Source organism: Plasmopara halstedii, assembly GCF_900000015.1.
Source record: "Plasmopara halstedii genome assembly, contig: Scaffold_3073, whole genome shotgun sequence".
Classification (NCBI taxonomy): Eukaryota; Oomycota; class Peronosporomycetes; order Peronosporales; family Peronosporaceae; genus Plasmopara; species Plasmopara halstedii.
The window spans coordinates 74,242-75,455 of NW_020189977.1; the positions used below are offsets into that span (position 1 = coordinate 74,242).

General features: G+C 48.2%; 1 protein-coding gene across 1 annotated transcript; it reads right to left on the reverse strand.

Annotated features, from left to right (window-relative positions):
• Nucleotides 1-221: 221 nt before the first annotated feature.
• PHALS_07192 (PROTEIN R07E4.1) lies at nucleotides 222-1,015 on the reverse strand (the record flags this gene model as incomplete). The annotated part of the gene is made up of 4 exons (XM_024720616.1): nucleotides 222-531; nucleotides 611-716; nucleotides 760-863; nucleotides 930-1,015. The coding sequence occupies 4 exons, from the start codon at nucleotides 1,013-1,015 to the stop codon at nucleotides 222-224; spliced, it is 606 nt and encodes a 201-aa protein (XP_024585797.1).
• Nucleotides 1,016-1,214: the final 199 nt, after the last annotated feature.

A 1,214-nucleotide genomic window follows, 5' to 3' on the forward strand; every position in this document is an offset into this window, starting at 1 on the left:
ATGTGCTACTTCAGCATGACGCTCAGCAGAGCTCCGGTCACGAAGGACCTGATGAAGGCTTAAATTGTACACTTAAGGATCGTGGGGCAGTAACTCAACTCGGTCCATAACCTAATGCATTGTAAGCTGCAACTCGGGTGTAGTAGGTGTTGCCGAGCGTAAGTCCCTTAATAATATACTCATATGGAACCGGTGTCGTATTTGCGTCTATAATGACCACGTCACAATTCGTTCTTCCACTGACTAATATGTTGTTGACAGTTGAGGGACAATCTGCGGCTCCGTTTAGACCTCCCATTTGAACCCCCTGCGGTCGCATGAAGAGTTACTTTGCCGCCTACGGCATATAGGCGACTAGTGTACGTCAATGTTGGCATGACGCCGAGCTCACTTAAAAACGTGACGATCCGCGTGCCTTGATTCTTGATCGTACAGCCATCGCGTGTCACTGTCACGTTGCCCACGTTTGGTAAATTTTTCAATTTTTGTGTCATCGTATCTTGTGAAGTGGGAGCGCTCAATGCAGATGTGCTGTACATACCTTGAAAAGGACACAACGTGCACGAAGTCCTGTCAAGTATTAAGACGGTCGAACCAGCAACACTCCCACTAGAATCTGACGCTGTCTTGATTGTTTAAATCTGGGCAATGGTGCAAGATATCGATCCACTCTGCAAGAAATTTAGTCACAGGCGAACCACCTCCACCGCTTACATCTAATAATACTTCGCAGGTGGCAGAAAAGATAACGCAATGAACTGACGCGCAAATCGGGATTTTCCTCGTCGTCAGGCGTTAGCACACTACAAATAACATATGGAGACGGCGGGGTATCGCTGGAAGTGATTGGAGCAACCGACATCCTATCGCTAGGAGGTCCAAAGCCCAACGAGTTGTGCGCAGTAATACGTTTATGCGTCAAAACTCACGTCTCGAGACCAGTCGTCAGTTGATACTCGTAGGTTTCTTGGGCATCTAATGCAAGTGTCTTTCCCGTAAAGTCTGCACTGCACATCCAAATCCGCTGATGACAGTAATTGAAGATGCAGTTGGAGCCGAAGTCGCTACTTGAAATTGACCCAGCGCCTACAACTATCCAGTCGTTGGTAGCGAAACGAAGCTTGACCAAGGCCTCCACTCACTGACAGCGTGTTAGTAGCCGTCACGAGATCTGTTATGCAGCTGGCACACAGCTGACGAGTCAGTCAGTGTGA